Raw genomic sequence first — 21,662 nt, 5'->3', positions numbered from 1 at the left:
GAGTCTTCCAAAGTGCGAAACGGTCAACGGAACAGTAGGCAATGTGGACGACGAAACGCTGTCTTGCTTCTTGATCAAGCTAGTGAAGCAGGTGAATGAAGCACATGCCTATCTGAAGCAGGCTTGTGCTATCTGGTTGCCACCGAAAAGTGCAGAAAGTTGCTGCCTATACGCAGTTGTCCGAAAAAAGCGTTCTCATCAAGGTATCGGATGAGTAAGGCTGGGTCTTCCAGAAAAGGGAAAATTGTCGTCCGTGCTCATCGTTTTCCCTTTGTTTATACAGTCGACTCTCGATAATTCAAACGTTCGATAATTCGAAACTCTCGATAATTCGAAGTATATCAGTAGTCCCTTGGAAAACTCTCACTATTTCGAATCAAAACAATACGATTTGGTACACTCGATAATTCGAAGTAAAATTCAAAGCTAGGTTGCTCTCTTCACGCGGTAATTCGAAGCTGTATCCACTCAACTCGCCACAATTCGAAGTTCTGAGCAAGTTGAAACGTAATAGAACGCGTCACATTGCGGGTGCCCTATAACACTCTGTTGAACAGGGACGAAGATTTTCGTCCGAATTAGACTACATGGTGTAGACGGGCAGACGGACATATTTGGGGCATACATGCTTTGTGGGAAGGTTCACAGGTAAAAGTGAAGAAAAAACAGTTTAATTCAGTAAATAAATGTATTGGTGTATGGGTTGATAGGTCTTACAATACATCTTTTTTTAATCGCTAGTCATACATGTTTCTTGTAGAAATCTTGCCGATATGCTCTATGTAAAGTGCCGTTTTATCATTGAAGCCTGAGTGAGATGCAAAATAGTGATCAAAATCTCATATCCAATATGATCGAAACTATACCGAGTGCTATTGTAAGCATTTTTGAGAGCATGCACCACGAAGCTCTGGAGTTGCCTTGGTAATTTTCTGTAGATAAACTAAGAGGCATTGATGTGGTTGGTTCTTCTACTGGAAACAAAGAACTATGTACGCTTGTTCTTAGCGACGTAGAACTAACAATACTGGTGGATGTCTGTGTAGTAGGGTCAACACTATAGCTAATGGATGACCGCGTTGTGAGGTCAGCAATGGAGATTTCTGCACGCGAAGTATAAATGGAACTTGATACTGTGCTTGATGTAGTCTGAACCGTTGTAGTTTCATATTTTGTATGTAACCAAAGTTCAATCAGTTGCCCTTTGGTATTTATCCACACTAGATTCTCATTGGACTGCTCTAGAGCCCGTAGCATATCAGAATTTTGCAATAATCCGATTTCCAAAAGCTGTTCCATTAGTTCTCGCAGTTCGATATAAATTTCTTCACTAGCAGTTTGCTTTGCCATCCGTCGAATAGCGGTACTTATCGCTCTTCCTCCAAAATTGCCTTTGTTGTATCTGTAATGGAAGAATAAGTTTATATTGTAGTAACATCAAGCAAGGTCTAGAAGAGATTTTCCTTACAATTCGTTAATCTGGACCATATGTGATTTGAAGAAGTTAATGGCTACCCGCATTCCCATGTACCCGCTACTATATACAGCTTCAAGGACACGGTCACGCTCCTGCCCGTAATAGTTGAAACCATCTGTAGCGATTGTTGTGTTGAGAAACTGTTTAAGTAATGTCTCGTCTTGTACACAACCTAGTGATCGTATCAATTCTGAGCGATATCCTTGGTCTTGTGAATTTTGCATACGTTTGAAAAAGGTATCAAATGCATCGGATGTCGCGTATCGCAGCCCGTTACAGTAAATTGCCTCTCGTAAATCAGGATCTGTATGCAGCGACGTGTTGTGGACAATATTTTGTATGATATCTGCTGTATTGTTGCGACAATGTAAGGATCCCAATTTACAAGCCCACATTACGACAATCTCTCGTGCCATTCGTTGCTGCAAGGAGTCTTGAGGATGCGTTGCTAGGCCCATGCGATCATAAACGGGCTCGATAAATCCCAAGCAATATCGTTGCCAGAGATGATAATTGGCAGACTTTTCTAGATGCACATTTAGGAATTTAAGATTACGATTAACAGAAGCCCATGGAGCATAGTCATTTTCATTGTCTAAGTATTGTAACAATCGCAATGCCACTTCGTAGTCCAGTCTTCCTGTTCGAGCATTATTTAAGGCGTCATCGATGAGCTGGGCACGGTTAACTCGATGTATAATAGAATGATTAGTCGTGAGAGCATCGATAATCAATTGCCACAAATCATTATCATAGTTGACTCGATAGTATCCCGTCTGCTGTTTGTTGAACACAATCCAATCATGACAGGTCCAGTTATTTTCTATGGAAGGAGATATCACTTTATCGGCTGTTGTTAACCATCCATTGGGTGTAGTATTGTCGAATGTAGGCTGCTTTGCAGTTGCAAAATTGAAGGGCAAAATCCAAGATTCGGTGGACTTGCTACTGTTAGCTCTTAACAAATATTTTTCTTGATGGATTTGTATGGAACAATTCGAAGTGCGTAACACAAAAAGTGAGGGGTAGCCGGCTTGTTCGGTCCACGATTTTAGAAGTTCGATTGCGTCAAACTCATATAATATTGGCAAGGAAACTTCATTTATTGCTTTCTGGATAGCTTCAGCAAACTGCTCAGGTGTGGCAGCGCCTAGAGAATTATTATGTAAATAAAGCACCAACGCCCGACGAAAAGTGTTTTGGCCAAGAGCATGATAAAACATTCGTAAAATCGCTCCACCTAATGGTCAAATAAAAGAAAACTAAAGATAAAAATAAAAATTATATGAACAATAAATATTAGAACACATACCCTTATCATAAGCAATGTCGTCAAATATGCCAGCAATTTCATTTTGCGTGTTTACGTAAAATGTCATAGGCCGTACGTTTCCAGTAGAATCAATTTCAAAAACATTTTGAGTTTTTTCTACTGCGTAAGTTTCATCGATGTCCAACTCTGGGTAAACTAATTGTGGTGCAAGATACTCGAAAAATCTGGCAAATCCTTCTTTCATCCACAAAAAACTCCACCAGGCCGGTGAAACATAGTTGCCGAAGAAATGATGACCTACTTCATGGCCGACAATCGTTGCAATCGTTTTAAGTTGCTTCATAGGAGAGCTTACACGATCATAAAAAAAATTTTCTTCCTTATAAGTTATCTGAAATTTTGAAGATACACAAGAATGAACAACTGTTTTTTCCTTTTCATGCCTGCCTTTGTAACACTTACCAAACCGTAGTTTTCCATTGCTCCGGGTGCAAAATCAGGAACAGCTACATGGTACAATTTAGGTAGAATATATGGAGTTTCAAGAAATTCTTCTAATACTGCAAGTATTTTGAATCCTGCTTCAACAATAAAATCGGCTTTTCCGTCACTGATTGCGTTAGACCGTACAAATGCCGTTTGTCTAGAGTACAACGGCAATGATACTTCCGAGAAATCAGACACCACAATACCCAACAGATACGATTGCATACGTGGAGTGTCCGCAAATGTAGTGATTATCATTCCATCAAGCAAGCTGTAGATATCATAAGAAGAGCATGTGATCTATCCAGCAAGAGTTATTATGTGTTATTACAAAATTACCTTTCTCTCATATCAATTGGAATACCGTTAGAAAGCGCCATATACTGTTTGCCGTGGATAACTCGTAAACCGATGGGGGCCCTTATCCCAGGCTCGTCGTAACAAGGAAACGCATGGCGCGCGTCAGTAGAGGAAAACTGAGTTGTGGCAAGCCACCGCACAGAACCATCGTCCGTACGATACGAAGACCGATAGAATCCTGCATTGTCCTCCCGTAATGTTCCGTTATATTGTAACTCTAAATAATATGACCCGTTCAACGGCTGTGGTGAGTGCACCGTTACAAACTCTCGGACTTGGTCAAGCGTAAAACTGATACCATCATCAATCAGGATCTGCTCCCAACCGTTCTGAATATGCCATAATTTCACATGTTTAATGTTGATCTGACGGAAGTTTAACGTTATGTTGTTTTCTATCGGTTGACCAATAGCCATAAGCTGTATCGTTACTTTTCCATCAAAACGAAAACGATCATCTCCGATTGTATCGTTGTGTATGTTTGTAGTCAATTCAATATTGTACCTTAATGGAAAGGTGTTATTCGGTAGTCGATAATTCAATTCAGTAGCTTGAATGGAACGCACCATGAACACGAAGAAAATTAAAAGCAAGCAGAAAATCTGCAACTGGCCTGAAATACTACTACACTTGGAACACTGCCTCATCTTCTCCGATGAAGAGTTTTACAGATACTGATTGCTTTTCTTTAGATAGATTGTTTGCAGACCTTCTCCCATGGCAACAATCAGTTATCAGTGTGCTCTTAACTTACATTATCTAGCGTGACCAAGTATACTTGATCTTTTCTAAAGTTGATTGCATTGGAAGCGAACGACAGAATGAACTTGTATGTCCCCATAACATATACATAACCAGGTCGTTTATTCAGTATCAAAAGACTCATCACACAACATTTAGCCTTAAACTGATCATGTCAATTATAAAGGGGACCTCTTGAGTTGTTAATTACAGACGTTTAAAGTATCGAGGGATTATGATAGGGTTTATCGTAGCTATCACATCATGTACGAATGTTATCAATCCTATTGAACATGTTTTATTATTGTTGTTGTTATTGCATGAAGTTTATATTACATACATCATTTAAAAAAAACCTTCAGTTTAAATGAATGAATAAATACAACAAACAAATAAATTAACAAATATAATAACTTCAACTCTTAAACTTGTCGTTCATACACACTTTGTTGAGAACTCTATTTTTTTTTTAAATTACCGAGTAATCGAGTTTTTGTCGTGATTTTACATTTTGACATGCGTGATTTTACATTCTGACCTTCAAATCCTGAGCGCGGCAGATTTTATTTTCTATTTTGTTTTGCTAATAACATAAAACAAAACACTTCCAAAAAGATCGTGACTGTCAGTTTATCGTCCATATGGAATATATTTTTCAAATGAGCCCTAATTATTAATATCTTAATTTCAGTTTATGTCCTGGCTCGGTGTCGTATGAAAGCAACGTGGGCAATTATATTCTCGATATTTCGATCATTTTTATCACTTGCAACAGAGATCGAGATGCCTTTTCTGAGGCTTCAGGCGTATTTAGCGTGCGATTGTAAAGCACAGAAACAGCGGAATGTTGGAAATCTCGTAGCCCACAAATATTACTTAAGAATGGCCAATAACGGTAATGGCAAAGAATGTTGTTAGACAGTAAGTATGGAATGCAAGGATTAGGTGATTGTTTTCTTGTGATAATAGGTTCGCCATTGTTATGATAAACTTGCATTGGTATTATTACACCGGCCATGGTAATCAAATTTTTTTAACGGCTGAGACATGTCATTTTTGACACAATCAAATAGCATTAATCATGCTTGTTTCGTGTCGTTGTCAGAGTGCAAGTTCATCAATAAACGTTATCTGGCAATGATAGCAATTGGACAAGGTTTTGCTCTCAAGTAGACTACCATGTGATAGAATGATATTGCAATTAGTAATGTGGTGTGTAACAAGGAAGCAATGTTGAAAAGGCGGTGGTTTGTGGAAATATAACGGCCAGAATGTCATAGGGAATACGTCTAGTAAGCCCATTAGAGGGCAGGCGTGATCGAAGAGGGTCGTAACCGACAACAAAGACGGGTAAAAGAGTAAATGAGGCCCCGGCCGCCATGTTTTCGATCGTGACTACACCTCTTGTGGACGTTTAAACTGAATGTATGCAATTGGTGATACATTAATTCGTTAAATTCTACCTACAAGTATTTGAACCGTAGAGTGTACCGTTAATTTCGGCTACGCAATCAACCTAGGGGGTGCGGTATGAGGGGGGCCCACGGGCCCCCCTTATTTCTCAAAACTATAACAAACTCTCTTTTTCGGTAGACCTAGCGCAGTCCGCTCGCTGCGCTCGCTGCGGGCGCGCCGTCGTTTCCAAATCATTTCTTCGGCTAAACTCATTGTTTCATGCTGTCCATCATGTGTGGTATAGTTTACTTACTAGTAACTTACACCGTTTTCGAGCCCATCTAAATCTCTGCGACTGTCCTCTAAACAACCGCCAACCGTAAGTAAACATTTGACGTTCAACTGATTTCGTGAGGCCGAACTAAATAGTTGCCAAACGTTAACGGATAACAGCCGCCTGCCGGGTGACGTCGCGTTCCGTGACGGGACGTCGCGCTGTAGTGTGGACCCCGTGTTATATCTCAAGGTGGCCGAACTATCTATCTACAGCATGGTTTTTTGAAAAAGCGACAGCTTCGTAGTTTTAAATGATTCTCTCGAAAAATATTGATTCAATCGCCCCCAAATTTGGTATTTAATTTTTATTTGAAATCATTGTAATAATTGATCTACTTTCTAGTGGGTGAAAATTACATACATGGGCAAAATACCCTCAATGACCCTATTCCTAAAAAATTGTTGTGCCAACCAAGATTACTAGAACTAGAGGTTGGGTCACACAGCTTTTCATGTCTCTCTACCTTGTTGGTACTGATGACGAAAAAGAACCAATTTTGAGGATAAAATTGCCGGGTGTTGTAGATACACAGATAGGTGTTAGCCTTAAAGTTCCAATAAAATAGTTTTTCTGATACAGAAATCATTGGTAGCAGTCGATCAGTATAAATGTGTTTTATATCCTGGTTTATCTGTTTTTTGTTACAGAATTGAGTTCAAACTTTCATTACGAATGCTTGTTTTAGGTATCATAAATTCCAAGATGGCGCTATGTTTACCTGTCAAATCGTTAAACATAAACCAACCTTGGAAGTAACCTTGGAGTTCCAGTTCGGCGTCGCATCAGAGCGGATGGTTAGCAGTGCACGAGGTTCCTGAAAGGGTTAGCTGAAAAGTAAGGTTACACTGTTTTCAGGGCCAGTTTGTTCGCATCAAGCTGCTCTTTGCCAGTAGTAGGCAGTGAATTGCACGCGCAAGGTTTTTGTTTGGCATCGTTAGGAACCAGTTTGGGTTTGTTAAGTTTAACTTTGCCGTCATCGGTAGCAACATTGGCGCGACAACAACGCGACCTTTTCTCGTCCGTGTGGTGTCGCCGAGCTGGAGCTCAAGTCGGAGAAATCCTAGCCGACGCACATCTCATGCTGTTTGAGTAATCAAGCGGATCACGAGATTCGTGCGATCTGACAAACGGAAGGAAATATTCCTTTCGTTACGGCGGGTAAACAGCCGCATTTTGACTGCGCACTAGCGTGGTTGGCTAACCTGTGGTCACAGCTTTCCGCAACCGCATGCAGTTGCATTTTTGATCTGTCAAACGAGCACAGCTTTTTGCCAAAAATAATACTTTAATGTTTGAATATACCACTTATATGAGCATATATTCTCATTTAAGTCTACTTGGAAAAATGTTTACTAAAATAATAAATACATATAAAAACGCAAGAGTCTGCGGCAAGAATCAAACTCGTTTGATTTTTTAGTACAGAAACCGCAAGGTCTTGCATCTGCGGTGACAGCATATGGTATGGTACGCCTAATGTAGTCACGCGGTGATGAATAAGTGTTTCAAATAGTAGGTGGATAATTGCTTGATGGAGCCTTATTGGGTTGGTCATTGAGCCACTCATTCACCGGGTGCTTCAAGGGCTCTTTCCACACAGCGAGTATGGCCTAAGTTTGTCCTACCGAGGTTATGATAGCGGTCAAAAACTTGCACTGATTTTGGCCGAGTATGCCTCAGTGTGGACCAAGATGATTAAATACTGAATAGAGGACTTTTTACCGTCCGTCCACACGGCGCTGCGAAAATTCTGCGACCGGGGTTTCTGCGACCGATTTGTGCTCACCGGAAGTGTCAAAGTAATCAAAAGTAGCCCAAGTCGGCCATCTTGCATGTCAAAAGTGTCGCAGAAACTCCCGCCGGCACCGGGTCGCGGCGTTGGACGATCTGGCCAACGTTTGTGTCGCAACTTTCTGCGACATTACAAAAAGACCGTTATTCGTATGTAAAAATGGTCATTGTCGTGGTTTGCTCGACGAGAAGGAGTTTTGATATAGTAAATAAATATACTGGCGTGCTAATTCATGTTTTTAATGCGTTTTTCAATTTAACTATTGTGTTAAAATGAAAGAATGGGTAAAAGAGTAAATGAGGCCCCGGCCGCCATGTTTTCGATCGTGGCTACACCTCTTGTGGACGTTTAAACTGAATGTATGCAATTGGTGATACATTAATTCGTTAAATTCAACCTACGAGTATTTGAACCGTAGTGTGTACCGTTAATTTCGGCTACGCAATCAACCTAGGGGTGCGGTATGAGGGGGGCCCACGGGCCCCCCTTATTTCTCAAAACTATAACAAACTCTCTTTTTCAGTAGACCTAGCGCAGTCCGCTCGCTTCGCTCGCTGCGGGCGCGCCGCCGTTTCCAAATCATTTCTTCGGCTAAACTCATTGTTTCATGCTGTCCATCATGTGTGGTATAGTTTACTTACTAGTAACTTAACATGTAAAAGTATATTAATCTACATTCAACCTCCACTGCGTGATTAGTTTAAACCGTTATGGGCTTTTAAGCGAACCGTTAGCGTTCAAAAATTCGAAACGAATGCATGTGTCGCGCTTTGCATAGCTTCAGGCGCTAAATGTGAACCAGCAGGAAGAGGAGAATCTAGCCCGGGGCCTCATTTACTCTTTTACCAAAGAATGTAAATAATGATTATAATGTAAATGCACCCTATAGCATATTTTTATGATTCTACAAAGTCAAAAATTAATGCTTTTCAAAAACATTTATGTTAATACAAGTAACCGTTAAAAGCGTTATTTTGGAAGCGCTTAAGTATTAATACCTACTAAATAGTATATTTATATTTTTATAATTAATACTTATTTAAAGGTATTAATTCTTATACGCTTCCAAAATGACGCTTTTAACGTTTACTTGTTTTTACATTAATGCTTATGACTTGCTAGAATAATAAAAATATGCTATAAGGTGCATTTACATTATAATCATTATTTACATTCTTTCATTTTAACACAATAGTTAAATTGAAAAACACATTAAAAACATGAATTAGCACGCCAGTATATTTATTTACTATATCAAAACTCCTTCTCGTCGAGCAAACCACGACAATGACCATTTTTACATACGAATAACGGTCTTTTTGTAATGTCGCAGAAAGTTGCGACACAAACGTTGGCCAGATCGTCCAACGCCGCGACCCGGTGCCGGCGGGAGTTTCTGCGACACTTTTGACATGCAAGATGGCCGACTTGGGCTACTTTTGATTACTTTGACACTTCCGGTGAGCACAAATCGGTCGCAGAAACCCCGGTCGCAGAATTTTCGCAGCGCCGTGTGGACGGACGGTTAGAAGGTATGTTTTTAGAAAACGGCGACTGTGGCTTTGGACAACATAGAATGTAAGCAACTATGTAAGTAAACAAGTGGTCGACTCAAACCAGCGGCCACCTGTAGAAGGTACTTCAGGTGAAACTGCGATACATTTGGTCGAAAAATTGGTGACCCACTGCGGCCGAAGGCTTCTTAAACATTTGCCATGCGAACAAAATGAAAGCAATTGAAGAATCGCTTTGTTTGGTTCTCGAGCGTTGTTGTTTGTTTATCTTCTAACTCGGGGTCCACACTGCAGCGCGACGTCTCGTTTCAAAAGTAGCCCAGTTTCGGCAGAACAATCGCGCAAGCCAAGCGCGGCAGAGGTAGGGGAGTATGAAGAAATATGTATCAAATTGGGGTGCAAACTCGGCTAAATTTTTTTTTGTTGAATTTTGAGGTAGAAATGCATGATATTTGTTTAGCTACGTATTTCTACTAAGGATCGTAGCAGGCTCCTTCGATGTACGATGTGCAGCACCACTCCGTTATGCCCAGTGAAAACACGTAGAATGCATTCATGTTTATTTCAAGCCGCTTCTTCCTCCTTGTCGAGACACTGAAATGTGTGAAAAGTGCGGACAAATCATCATCAGTAAGAACTCTCTGCTGTGGGTTCTTACACACGTACTTACTGTCTGGTGCGAGTTAACCCGGCCCCGGTTAACCACCCCGAGTCGGTCGATCCAAGCGCTGCTATCGGACACGGGCCACCGATGCTATGTTACACCCGGTAACAACCGATGATCGTCGCGACGTCCAACCGACACCGACCAACTATTAACACTGAGTTGCAGTTTCGGCGCCTGTCGCTAAGGGTCATCGTCTCATCCTGTTTCTATTCCTGCCCTTTTCCTACCATGTTTCATGATGTTGTTTAACACATTGTTTAATAAACTTCACTCCGATTCCGACACCCAAACCCGCGAAAGCGTTATTCTTAACTCGCAGCTAGTTGGCCAGACTTGCACAGCCAACAGTAAACAAACAAAGGTTTGACAGCCAGTACCTCCTTCCACTGCGGTGCCTCCGAAAAAAAACTTATTGGTAGGTTATGAGGAGTCCATGCCTACCAAAAATACACTTGGCAAGGTTCTTTTAGGTAGGCATGGATACCTTTGGTAGGAACGAGCAGCAAGGTTCTCCTTGGGTAGTTACCGGCAAGTACTTGCCTGCAGTGCGAACGGCTACTTGCCACTTGCCTGCTTACTTGCCACTTGCACTTGCCGACGTGTGAATCAGCCTTAACGATAAGTGTTCAATCCTCACTAACCAAACAATAAAAATTTCTCTTCAACAGCTACCACCAATGTAATCACTACCACTGTTAACCACGACCGCGACATTAATAAAAAAAGACTATCGAATCAAGTGTGCATTACAGGTAGAGGCTAGGAGAGGGAAGAGGAAAGATAGCGAAATGAGGAGGGAAAACAGACCTAGAGAGGATATTATTTTTGAACCTAGATTGATAATTTTTTTCGAACCCACTATTTTGAATTTGAATCTGACAGCCCGTCAACATCGCTGTCAAATCGGGTCGAAATTTACTGCGCATCGTGCCCTGGACCGACCCGTTTTCGCGTCGGACCAGGTGCCGGAAATATTTCTAAAATCCCCTTGGGCTGTCTGTTGATTGTCTTTGCCTGTCACTCATCAAACTCACTACCATTCCCAGCACCATACTCGCTGTGTGGAAAGAACCCTTCATAGTTCCATATATGGACTATAGTTTGCTCGTTGGGATATATACCTTGGAAGCGCCAGCATGGAGTTTGCCGATTGACTTGTGTTCTACTATTTGGAACATCAAGAATACCGCTGATGCTGTTACTGATGACTATACATGACATCCTAGGCACGAAAACTACCAAGAACTAATGAAAATAACAACTTCCAAAGTAACAGACTAGTGTTGAGAAAGGAGCGAAAGAGCTGGCAACCTCGCTCCGCTCTTCGAAAGGAGCGAAAACATCGCTCCTCATTTGTGAGGAGCTCCTTTCGCTCCTTTCGCTCCTTTCGCTCCTGTCGCTCCATTCGCTCCTTTCGCTCCTTTCGCTCCTTTAGCTCCTTTGGCTCCTTTCACTACTTTCGCTCCTCTCGCTCCATGCGCTCTTTTAATCGCACTCCCTCTTACCATCATCCTCATATCGTCAAATTGCTTTGTCTGTGCTCTCCGGTGACGGTATTGCACACCGTAATCGAATGTCTTGTTCTATTCTTTTGTATGGCCGTGCGTGCCGCATCGTTGTGTTATCGTTATTATTTTTTGCGTTTGAGGGGTCGGAGCTTGCGTTTTGTTCAACACATTCTTGGCGACCAATCTAACCAGTGTCGGGTCAATCGTGGGCACTTGAATGGTTTGTTTTATTCTTTTACATTGTCATGAAGTACGGTACCACTGCTGCCACCGTGGATAACCGTTTTACAGTTATTGCTTTTCATAGATTTTGACTTTGCTCACCGAGTTAGAATGGCGTTTTTTCTACATGTTCATGGTGTAGACTCGATATGGACTCCACTGGTACCCGTTTCAATTGTTATCAGTTTTCACACATTTCGCCTGCGATCTGCAACCAAGTCATAACAGAGCGCATAGGAGCGAAAGGAGCGATAGGAGCAAAAAGGAGCGAAACGAGCGAAAAGGAGAGAAAGGAGCGGAAAGGAGCGATAATGTCGTGCAACACTTTTTGGAGCTACCCAGCTCGCTCCGCTCCTCTAGGTGAGCGAATTATGCCCGCTCCGCTCCTCAAAAAGAGCCGATTTTCACAACACTACAACAGACACAACACTACCCAGCTGCAAGCGCTCCGTAAACACAAACTGGACCTAGCTAAATAAGCTGTCAAAGGCTCGTTGGGCAATCTGCTTACAGCAGATTTGTTAAAAAAAGTGTCAGCTTCGTAGATTTTAACGATGTTCTCGACCGATTTTGGCGAGCTAGTTAATCACCAGCCTTAATAATTTACTTCCGTTCTGTAATGTGGACTTACAACGACATCACCAACTCTACTTTTTTTCATGAATACGATTCTAAAGGGTTTATGTATAGAACTGTTGCTTCTACAGGCATACAGGCCGATACGGCATGATATCGAATAAGAGTTTCAGTCTTTCCATACTATTCCGCCGAGTAAATGTTGGAAGTGTGTAGCTCCAGCATAATACAATTTATCAACCTGTTCTTTAGTTTCGATTATTCTATTCACTCGTCCCTGTAATGGGATAATTTTGAAGTCAATTTTTTTCAATAAAAATTGTTATTTAAAAATATTCAGTGATAAGAAAATTCTATGGTAACTACCAGTATAATGAATAGTGAGAGTGAAACCTGGGACTAATGGTTAATCTATAACTCAATGAAAGAGTTTCAGCATTTATTAACAAAACCTGCGTTTTGCTTAGATCATTCAACTGGGTTTATTTTGCTTTGATCCTTCTAGTTTAAATTGATTTGCTTAAAGGTGAGTAAACCAGATTATTATTTACTTACTACTTAATATAATTTAAACTAATTCCTCTTCCTATTTTTTTACTCACTGATAATCGAAATCTGATTTAGTTGCAAATTTTTTTTTATTATGCTATTCTACCAAATTTTGATATTCAATGATATTTTGTATGTACAGAAAAATGGTTGATTTCGTTACTTTTAAGCATATGAAACATTTTTTCATATGATGGGTTAGTTATGGTGGCTTCCCTACATTTACTTGCATATTACTAGCATTAGAGTGTGAAACAGGCGGCACAGAGTTTTTAAGGAAATCAATATCAATATTATCGACAGAAAATGAGATGAAAACATTCGAAGTATTTGTCCCACTCTGTTGTGAAATACATCAACTATGGTTTTAGGAAAGTTAGTACATCATTTCAGATGAATAACACTCTTCTCAAATCTAGCAAATCAATTCAGATGGATAAAACTAAGCAAGAAAAATATTTGAATCGATATTTGTTACAAATCAGGTCGTACATTGTAGCAAAAGATCATTCATGCTGGCTCTTGCGCACCAAGAGTACCACGGATAATCGAAAACAAGGATAATGCTGGCTGTAATGACAAATACATACATCAATATATAGGGGAACGAAAGGTACAATCATCTATTATGATAACCAGAACGATTTTTGGTGAAAGAGTCAGTTAAATATAGTTTTTTAAGTTAAATATTATTGATTAGTAAGTAACTGTTAAGTTTTTGTTTGTTTTTTGCTAAATTGACTATTTTTGAATCTTACTAAAGAATACCGAATACCGAAAGACACGGGTCTAAACGCGATTCTAATTTTTTCTAATTATGTTTTGGTCTCGGGATGCTGGAGATAAGTTGAGGTCTTTTGAATGAATCTAACAGGTCTGAAAAACAGTGTAACAACAAATGTTTGCCTAAAACTGGCAATTTAATCCCGTTTTACCAAAGACTCATTACATGACCCATATACAGTCAGCCACTATATTGAGGTTACAACCCAACGAGCACTGGATTTTCTTATATAACTCGCTCAAAAATTGGACCTAATTTAATTTTTTAAACGTAGTACGCTAGCATTTTTATCGGACAAGACAAATATGTACATAACATTGTTGATTTTTTTATAATAAAATAATAAAAGGGCTATTTTCATCAAGGCAAAATTGAGCGTACAGCTCTGTGTACGTCGCAATTTATGGGCCAAATTGGGATCAAATGGAAAAAAAACAAACACTTAGTTAGTAGTTTGTAGGACTGTCTTTGGACCCAATACTGTCTGCAACCGTTTTTGTATTGATTCCACTATTTTTTGGTCATCAAAGACTTTACCGCGGGACTACATTACAGCGTACCATACCAAAAAATTGGTACGGCCAGGTGTCAAAAACCGGTTTTGGTAGGGTGCGCTGCAACCCACAAGTGCTGGGTTGCATGTGGTATGGTACGGTGTCACTTCTCCAGTTGATGATAGCACTGACTTACGTGAGGATCAAGTAATTTCTTGACCTGTTTTGGAATTATATGTAAAGCTGGCTGTAGACGTCACATATTAATCTGTGCAGATCTTTGCCGTCTACAGATTTCCTTTGTTCTCTCGTACCCATCGTCTGTCAAACATCCCTCCAGATATCCCGAATATCTCGAGGGATGTTGGAAATAGCTAAGGAAAGGCTGTAGACGTCAAACATCTGTGCAGATTAATATGTAACGTCTACGGCTTGCTTAAGGATTCATCGTATAGCTAGTCCTCCTTCGTCAACTATTCTGCTTCTCCTTCTTCTTGGCGTAACGACCTCTTGGTCATGCCTGCCTCGTTAAGGGCTTACGAGACTTTTACCCTATGTGTACGTGGATAGTCAGTCCTCTCGTACAGGGGAGGGTCTGGTCTCGGTTGGGATTCGAACCCACGCCGTAGAGGTGGTGAGCCCCGGCGCTCATGGGCCGATTTTCTAACCGGCCCTACCGCTCGGCTGTCACGGACCCCCGTCGACTGTTATAAAAGTCAATTTCGTCGTCTGTTGCTCTATATTTCTGGCAAAACATTTCGATATTCTTGGTACAAGTTGCAATATCCATTTAGGTCCCATTTGGGCAAAAAAAAACATGCCAAAGTGCTTAATTTATAGATAGGCTCCTTGATGGACAAACTACTGAAAAAACATTGTTTGACACATTCTAAAGTCCCCGAAGTCAAGTAATGCTTAGTAAAGACGAAAGTGTATGCTCCACTTTGCGTAGGTAAAACCTGCCTGCTTTTACAAACGGTAAAACCTGCCTGTTTTTACAAATGATCGCTAATAGAAAAACAGGAACAATTAGTAAAAACTCAATTCGTACTTTTCATTTGTACAATAAATAAGCTACTAAAGTAAATAGCATTTTATCAGTGGCGTCTCGTGAGAAAATGAGATGGTTATGCACCTTCAAAAAAAGTAATACCTTCTTAGATAAACCATATCACGTGGTTTATTATAACCAGACCGACACGACACACGACGACAAAGTTGGTCAGGATGTTAAGTGAATGAATAGTTTGAGGAACCGTAAATGGTCTATTTAGTTCTGCAATCTTTAATTGCTACTAAATGAATCTACCTGAAAAACGAGTTTAACAGCTCATCTACGATGTCCTACTCAATATCGATGCACAAATTGACTGGTAATTTCAAGCTAAATAGAACAATTGCATGAATAATCTTTCGAATGAAAGTGTGTGCACCAGCAGTATTGCCCGTTCCAGCGTGCCTGCTTAGACATTTTTTAATAAGCTTTAAATTGTTGGCTATATTTGGGTGTTTGTTTCCTCGATTTTATTCCAAAGTTTTATTTTCTTCCAAATTTACTTCACGAACGTCAATATTTACTCGAAAAATACACCTTTTACCACTGTTTAGCGCGATGGCCAAGGCGTTTAGTGACACCGTCCAAAACATTAATACGATCGCCGGAGCTATTAAGACAGCGCGAGCGCCGTTTAGCAACTCCATCCAAAGCATTAAGAATATGACAGACCCTTCTAAGATAATGGGAGCACCCTTTGCGCGTTGCCCGCACCTATTAGACCGTTCGCCGCACCTTTTAGCGGCAGTCATTTTTCCGAGCCTTTTGTGAGCGCTTTTATTCAAAGAGTCGATTGTAGAGGTGGATGCTTCATTTCGTGGTTTGAATTTTCCGTTACGTATAAATATTTTCAAATTTTTTTTGTTTAGCTGGAAAGTTCTTTAAAATGTCTCGGGAAATTCTTTCTGCAAATTGTAAATGAAAATATTAGTTGCCATAAAGAGCTTTAATATTTACATTTTCATTTTATTTTCATACCATCGCGCTAAACAGTGGTAAAAGGTGTAAAGGTCGCCTTTTCAAAAACATTCTTATTTACATTTGTACATTGGGTTTGGTGCATATTTACTCCATAATTGCTTTCTTTCTGAGGCATTTTGTGATGTATGTCAATCAATCAATTTTCAGAAAGAATTTCCCGAGACATTTTAAAGAACTTTCCAGCTAAACAAAAAATATTCGAAAATATTTATACTTAACGGAAAATTCAAACCACGAAATGAAGCATCCACCTCTACAATCGACTCTTTGAACAAAAGCGCTCACAAAAGGCTCGGAAAAATGACTGCCGCTAAAAGGTGCGGCGAACGGTCTAATAGGTGCGGTCAACGCGCAAAGGGTGCTCCCATTGTCGTAGAAGGGTCTGTCATATTCTTAATGCTTTGGATGGAGTTGCTAAACGGCGCTCGCGCTGTCTTAATAGCTCCGGCGATCGTATTAATGTTTTGGACGGTGTCACTAAACGCCTTGGCCATCGCGCTAAACAGTGGTAAAAGGTGTATATCCGCGGTTAGTCAATGTCTGTGAACCAAATTCTTATTTGGCAAGTTAGACTCACTTCGGGCCCGGCCTGGGTACAATCTAATGTGCACAGGAAAGGCACCTATACATTGACAATTTCATATGGACGCATTCAACACATGCACAATAGAACTAATGTGTATATATACGATTGGCTGGTGCACTGGCAGAAGTGCCCACCCGTAAACAAAACTGATCGACTTTCCAGCTGGATTTTGACTCTTGCTAATAAGAAAACTAGCGCTTCTTCACCGTTCGTAATGAGAATGGTATTATGAGACTGTGGTTAAGAGAACTGTTCTTATTTGATTAAAGATGCTCGTTTGTGGCAGCGGTGCACCAGCAGAATTGCCCAGCGCAGCGTTGTAAAGCGTTAAGTAGATTTTGAACGCAACTGTTGGGACTGGAAATTACAATTCCATAACTAAACAAATAATTGTGTGATTCATTTTAAAAATTCATGACTGTGCAGTGGACAGGTTGCTCATGTGGACGAGACGCCACTGATATACACACCATCTTGTTACGTAGTAAACGAATGTCCCATTTGTCCGGATTCCGATTATCCGCGTAACACTGTAGTAGCAACGTAAAAATAATAACTCCATTTTTTACATTATTTTTTAATCAAGTTCAAAGCAATTGTATCCATCCGATACCAGCATCAGTTACATTTAGGGAAAAAATCTGTTCAAAAGAACCACGGTCAGTCAAACTGCTCTGTGATAAAAACTTAATTAATGTAATTATTATAATTATTTTTAACGTGCACTGCTTTTCTCATTTTGCGAAGCCCAGACTGGCGTACAAATATAAAGAAATAAATAAATACATCATCCTGTGATATTTAGACAATTTTGAGGTCCTGTTTTATGATACAGTCAATTTTTATTGTACTATGCCATGTAGTAGTATGCCATGCTCCAAAGAATGCATTTCAAAATAAAGTACGTATCGTAATAAAATAAGTTGATTAAGGTAAGGTGGCTTATCTATTCAATGTATTAATAGAATTCTCACTGAAATTCTTCGCAATGTGATACAAAACTCCTACACATGTGATTAAATTTGTCAAAACCTATGGCACACACTTGGCGATATACGTTTAAAATAGTACATAGTCTTTTTCATTGACATTTAGCTTAATTCATCAATATTGCGCTTCGTGTTTTCAGACATAAAATATGTTAAACTATCTTGCTGCTCTAGCATTCTTCCGCCTCGGAAATCGCTTTAGAATGATATTGTATTTGATTATTATCAATCACACAGCACATTTAACACACATTCAAGCAGAAGGGCAACATGTTTAGTTCACGCATTTACGGCGGTATGAATGACAATTGTTTGTGCAACAGTCTGCATGCAGAGTACACTGAAATAAAGAGAAAGATAGTAGTAGGTTGTGGCAAAAACAAACATGTAAATTATTCATTACAGTTTCTCCAACTGCTTTGCACTGTTTTGCTGAAAGTTGTCGTCCATTTGGTTGTTGGTTTGCAGATGTGTTTCCACCAAAGCGATTTATAAGATCATCCAAATTTTTCACCGGTACGTAAGGTCCATTACTAGGAGATGGGCGGGTTAGTTCAGATTCCGGAACACCAAGTTTAATTTCAGTAGAACAAATAGATTTATAGCATGCTCCAGAGCAGCACTCCTGATTGTGGGAACACTGTAAAATAAAATTAAAATTAAACACAAATTATTTCTGAACAAAGACACTTGATATGACTCCTAGATAATCTTAGGTCTACTAACGTATAATCCATTCGAAGCGCATTGACGATTTAGTGGTCCTCCGCTAGAGGATGGTGGACCGCCAAATCGATTTTCAACAGAAATTGAACTAGTATGCGAAGCCTGATCGATATTTGATGCAAGATCATATCTATTAACACATTTGTACGCAAAACTTAAACAGCTTTTAGAGCAACATTCAGATGACGTCAAACACTAAAAATAAGAAGAAAAAATACGATGTATATTTGTTAACCGTTACGTAACATTTATAGCTAAACGTCATGGATACTCATATCCAATTATCTAACTACATTATATACATATGGGTTTATATAAAGTTTGCACACCACTTGAGAAGAGATGGCCAAGACATAAGTTGATTTTTCTTCAGTTACTTGAAATTGCTTACATATTCCCCAACAGCAGCGCATTTAGCCGTACTAGTACTCGTATCACTGGAACCTCCAAATCGGTTAACAAAGCTATTACTAGGCAATGCAGCCGCACCTTGAGACGTCGGTCCTTTTAATTGATGATTGGTGACACATTTGTATGAAAAGCTTAAACAACTTCCAGAACAGCAGTCATTTGGAGTGAGACACTGAAAGGAAGAGTAACGGGTGTAAATAATTTGAAATGCGAATGAACGACTATTGACGAATCTACAAGTTTAAGTGCAAAATAATTAGGAATAAATCCCCTGGATACGAACAATAAAAGTAATTTTCAAGTCTTTTAAATTATGTTTGATGGTAAACATGCTCGATTCAAAAAGCTTGCGTTGCCTATATAAATTATAAAAACGAAAGAGTTTTGCTTTCAGGAGTAAGAATCAGGGAAAACTGTGAAAGCACCACCTGGCACATGGACAAAAGAAAGATAAATATTTTTGAATCTATTACATATTTTAGCTTTTTTATGTATCGAGTTTTGTGTACACTAAAAACTTGACCAATACTGAACCGTCGGTTCTGCAACTTTCAGTTTATGCACTGCAAATGTTGTTGAAGGTTTGTTTGATCACTATTTTTTGGTAAAATCATCCAAATTACAATTGAACCTTACTTTTACTTACACAAACAAAACAAGCATGTACACCTATGTTAAGGTGTATCCACCAAAGCTATACAACACGGGGAATTCGGTGAAATATCAACCATTTTGACTATGCTGTTATTGTAACTATCAAATTAAAACAAAACTCTCTGGTAAAGAGTTAAAACCATAACTATTTTCTCAATCCCTTTTTCACGGAGCATCGTCGGGGCGCCAATCTTATAATCTTATATAAAGAATAGCACCAAGTTTGCCCGAACCAGTCTCAATTACTGAAGCAACAAAAGAGAATGATTATCAGTTCTAGGTTTTTCTTACATATTCACCAATTCCTGCACACTGTTTGGGAGTTGTTACAGCTGACGTTGTTTTTGTGATGCCAATTGTGCTTGCAGTATCTTCACCAACACGATTTGAAAAATCCAAAGTAGTTTGCTTGTTAGGCTCCCGGGGGCTCGAATCAGTTTGGGTCACTGGCACACACTTGTAGGAGAAAGTGAGGCAATTACCGGAACAACATTCACCATGGGTTTGACACTAAAATAGTTAAAAAGAAAAGGTAAATGTAATGTAATAGATCTGGAACTAGAGCAATGAAGAATTTCAACGATGACGTGATCAGTTCTATGAAATAAAACGATCGACATCGAACAACGCGGTTTCTTTATTTATGAGGGAATAGCACGAAATAATGAATGCAACTTTACCGGCCCATTGGTACATTCACCGTTCGAATGATACATTAACCAATTACCCGGTTCGAAATCAATTCTTTAGCGATATGCCTACAATGTTCATAGGTCTGTCGTTCTGCGCTTGCACGTTTGTGTAAGTGTGTGAGAATGACTTGGTTGACCTCAATAATCTCGACTTCAAATGACCAATACTGATCACCCATTGCAATACTGATACACTCTTATGAATATATGCATGTTTGGAAAGTTACCCGGAGATTAACAACAAGATAATAGAAAAAAAGGGAAATAAAATAGAGAAAACAACATGGGAATTTAAAACCTATGGTTCAAACTTACATATTCTCCATTCAGGGCGCAAGTTTTTTGCGTGAGGCTGGCTCCACCATCATCGCCCCCACCAAACCGATTTTCAGTATCAATTGGAACTGGTTGAACCGGAACCAATATTGTACCAGTGGATGCACTCGGTGGTACCGGTACACACTTATAGGAGAAACTTAGACAACTTCCTGAACAGCAATCATTGTGCGTAAGACACTTTGAAAGAAAAAGTACAATTTTTTGATTATTTAAATCATATTAATGACCGGTTTCTACACTTTACTTACATACTCTCCATTTTGAGCACATTGTGGCTTCCTCCCCTGAGCATCTACAATTCCTGTTATAAGAACTATCAACAGCAGGCAAAGCCAAATCGTCTTTCCCATTACGACGCTATTTCAGTTATTCCTGAGTAAGATTAAACTCAATTGTTTTGTAATAGCACCCAAAATTTATTAAGTTTCGGCTAAGATCAACACTGAACAATGCAACAGTATCTGAACAACCGACGACCTCAACGCGCGATCACACACTGACTGCAAAATTGATCACACAGGAAAAGCATCACAAGCTATGACCGAGACTTAAGGCAATGTACAGTAGTTATCATGCTAAATTTGGTTTTAAAAGCTCTAATTTTTTTTTCAGAACATTGTTTTTTCAACGCTTAAAACACTTCTTGAAAAACAAGAAACATTGGTAAAAGAGTAAATGAGGCCCCGGCCGCCATGTTTTCGATCGTGGCTACACCTCTTGTGGACGTTTAAACTGAATGTATGCAATTGGTGATACATTAATTCGTTAAATTCTACCTACAAGTATTTGAACCGTAGAGTGTACCGTTAATTTCGGCTACGCAATCAACCTAGGGGGTGCGGTATGAGGAGGGCCCACGGGCCCCCCTTATTTCTCAAAACTATAACAAACTCTCTTTTTCGGTAGACCTAGCGCAGTCCGCTCGCTGCGCTCGCTGCGGGCGCGCCGCCGTTTCCAAATCATTTCTTCGGCTAAACTCATTGTTTCATGCTGTCCATCATGTGTGGTATAGTTTACTTACTAGTAACTTAACATGTAAAAGTATGTTAACCCGC

The 21,662-nt window shown here is 39.7% G+C and overlaps 2 protein-coding genes across 3 annotated transcripts; both read right to left on the bottom strand.

The window, feature by feature from the left end:
- Positions 1-831: 831 nt before the first annotated feature.
- Positions 832-4,165, bottom strand: LOC131285089 (aminopeptidase N-like). The gene is made up of 5 exons (XM_058313948.1): positions 3,576-4,165; positions 3,213-3,507; positions 2,790-3,141; positions 1,469-2,717; positions 832-1,402 (listed from the first exon to the last, which is right to left on the bottom strand). The coding sequence occupies exons 1-5, from the start codon at positions 4,163-4,165 to the stop codon at positions 832-834; spliced, it is 3,057 nt and encodes a 1,018-aa protein (XP_058169931.1).
- A 13,520-nt stretch (positions 4,166-17,685) lies between these two features.
- LOC131287570 (uncharacterized) lies at positions 17,686-21,089 on the bottom strand. 2 transcript variants are annotated; one of them, XM_058316630.1, is made up of 6 exons: positions 20,856-21,089; positions 20,584-20,784; positions 19,868-20,086; positions 18,903-19,094; positions 18,512-18,706; positions 17,686-18,425 (listed from the first exon to the last, which is right to left on the bottom strand). In XM_058316630.1, the coding sequence occupies exons 1-6, from the start codon at positions 20,955-20,957 to the stop codon at positions 18,060-18,062; spliced, it is 1,275 nt and encodes a 424-aa protein (XP_058172613.1). In that variant the 5' UTR covers positions 20,958-21,089; the 3' UTR covers positions 17,686-18,059. The 2 variants fall into 2 exon arrangements, with proteins under 2 accessions (XP_058172613.1, XP_058172614.1); XM_058316631.1 differs by lacking the exon at positions 18,903-19,094 and having other exon boundaries at positions 17,686-18,125; positions 18,189-18,425.
- Between the last annotated feature and the right edge of the window lie 573 nt (positions 21,090-21,662).

Source organism: Anopheles ziemanni, chromosome 3 (genome assembly GCF_943734765.1).
Source record: "Anopheles ziemanni chromosome 3, idAnoZiCoDA_A2_x.2, whole genome shotgun sequence".
Taxonomy (NCBI): Eukaryota; Metazoa; Arthropoda; class Insecta; order Diptera; family Culicidae; genus Anopheles; species Anopheles ziemanni.
This window is presented reverse-complemented; position numbering and strand designations above follow the sequence as displayed.